We start from the raw sequence: 2,632 nt of genomic DNA on the forward strand, positions 1-2,632 counted from the left end.
CGCCCAATCCAGATGTGTTATTGCAATATTTATGACTGAATGCAATTTTGTACTGTAATATTTGCCTAATGTATCCGAATATTAATACTTGAAGTACTAACGATACGTAGTAATTGAGAATCGCTTTTCGCGGGCTATCGCTCAACAGAAGATGAGAGAAGAAAACCGAAAACTATGAGATGTTATGCTGTACCGGTATCACTTATACATAGTCCTATCCTGCTCCGTAGGGATACAGTATTGTAGTCATGTGCGATTGCTCATTGTAAGTCGAAAGTGTCAAATTATGATCTCATTTAAACTCTTCTGATGGCAAGACTCGTATAGCTTCTGCACCTGTCTTTCGTAATCCATCGTTAGCATTGACTTTTACTTGGAATTTTCATTAGCTCGTTTTTTTTAATGACTGATACCCTTGTCGAACTTGTCATTCGTCAGAAAGTTGCGCTCAGACGCACCAACTCTGCTTTGAGTTGAGCCAGCTTTGCCTGGGAATCCTCGAACCACTTCCGCGTCTTCGTGACCGTCACAAAAGGAATTTTGTCTTCGCCAACTTCGGTCCTGAATGAGCACTCACTCTGACCTTCTTCCAGAAGTGCCTTCGCATATGTCTTCGCCTCGTATAGCCCAATAAACTCCCGTAGCCTGCCATCATACATTATTTTCCCTTCAAACGTCGTGGATTCGTCTGGACCTTGTAAAAATGACTCAATCTCTTTGTAGTCGTTTCTCACGGCGAAGGGCATTCTCCATGAAAACTCCTTATCAGCTTTATCCAGCCTCTGAATCTCTCCTTTAATCCATTCCATTCGCTTACCAGCGATCGCTTTCAGCACACCAAACCGATCCCTCGACCGATCGTAGTCACTAATATAGCCTGAAAACACCTCCACAAATGGCCCGAGCTCACATGGATCCCTCTTTTGAATTTTGGTTGTGACCATATCAAATGTTTGGTCATCACTGGATCGAACAACATGCCACAAAACTTCAGCCGCTTCACGAGATCTTATGGCATAGTCGGGCTTAGCCATAGCCGCGTCGATCATAGCTTGCTTGGCTACCCCTTCATCCAAGTTTCTGGCCACAAGCAGCAGCAGTTCCGTATCCGAAGCGCCCTTCGTATTTTGCCAGTGATCTTGGAGCACGGCCAGCAATGCCTCGCCAACGTCATCCCACTCGAAAGTACGCACAAACTTATCCATGGCGGGGACAAGTGTCGTATTCTCTGCCAAACCACCCAGTTGTGGACAAAACTTGGTAACAAACAGATCTGCCAGCTCCACATCTTTAGTATCAACAAGTAGCTCGAAGAAGGAGCGACAGAATCGGACTGAAGCCTTGGGCGTAATCCCAAACGCATTCACTTTTCCCCAGCCATCCTTGGCTTTGGTAATCTCTAGAAGTTGGCGGAGACATACAGCTCCAACAGGTCTCTGTCGAACAAGTTCTTCAACTGCGATCTCGGCAGACACGAATATTGTCAAAAGCATCAAATGCTGGCCAGCAGGCCACGCAATAATCGCAAATCTCGAGTATTTCGTGCTTTTGATGGGTCCTTCGTTACCAGTAAAGGCGTCTTCAGTATCTCCGTACGATTCCCACATCTGTAAAAGCGATTCGCGACCAGGATTCAAAAAGTTAAGTTTAGCATAAAATTCTAAATGTTCCAAACTTTCCCCAGTCGTTTTGAACCAATGAAGGGCTTGCTGGTAACCACAGCTGTCCCAACCGTGTGTATCCAGCATTGTTTGGACCTTGACCACTAGTTTGGCAATGAAGAACCGGAGTTTCTTACCATCAGGAACGAGAGCATTCGCTTCTTCGAGCATACGAAATCGAGCACAGTCGATTCCTTTCAGAGCTGCAGTTCCCAACTGCCCAATACTCTTCTTAGTATACGCGTGTGATAGCATTAGAGCAAAATCTCTATTATCCGGCATTCTTTTGATCGCATTGGCGAGTTCATCACTCATGGTCATGTTTTGGTCCCGTCTGAGGTGGTACTTCGATTCCGGTAGACAAATTGAGTATACTAAAGCAAGGCGATACCCCTTCGTCACTTCCTCCAGAGCGTGTTCAGCATCCGAATAGTGCACGGCGTAGTGTGGGAAATAGGCCGCAGTACCGTCAGCTTTGCCGAAATCGTGACGGTGTTCCACTTGTCCGTTTCGATACACAATCAGATCTCCGCCTTCGTGAGTACTTGGTGGCTGGACAACCAATGTCGCAATCATTCCGTCCTCCTTCTCCGTATCCTGGTGTTTCAGGAAGTGACCCCCTTCTCCATACACCAGCAGCTTGTAGAGGACGCAGCTCAATGGAACACCCTTGTAGCCCAAACGAGTAGCGATCATATGCGTCAGCTTCTTCAGTCCTGTTTGCCACAACGGATTTCTATACTCCACTTGATCAGGTTCTAGTTGCCAACTCTTACGGACACTTTCGTCCATCTTCGTGTCCATGTTGTGTCCGAAAGGAGATTTAGCACATGTTCCTATCAGCTTCTCTGCGTGGTCTGGAGCAAGTGGAAATGGAATCATCCCAACGTTGTTGACGAATAGTCCGGGGACGACTGGGAGAGTTTGGGCTAGCCACCGAACGAATATTCGCCTGCATGTTCATCAGCCGA

General features: G+C 46.6%; 1 protein-coding gene across 1 annotated transcript; it reads right to left on the bottom strand.

Annotated features, from left to right (window-relative positions):
- Positions 1-1,978: 1,978 nt before the first annotated feature.
- PITG_06186 (uncharacterized protein) lies at positions 1,979-2,465 on the bottom strand (the record flags this gene model as incomplete). Its single annotated transcript, XM_002998311.1, has 2 exons — positions 1,979-2,006; positions 2,053-2,465. 2 exons carry the CDS (start codon positions 2,463-2,465, stop codon positions 1,979-1,981), a joined length of 441 nt encoding a protein of 146 aa, XP_002998357.1.
- Between the last annotated feature and the right edge of the window lie 167 nt (positions 2,466-2,632).

Source organism: Phytophthora infestans, genomic scaffold, assembly GCF_000142945.1.
Source record: "Phytophthora infestans T30-4 supercont1.8 genomic scaffold, whole genome shotgun sequence".
Lineage (NCBI taxonomy): Eukaryota > Oomycota > Peronosporomycetes > Peronosporales > Peronosporaceae > Phytophthora > Phytophthora infestans.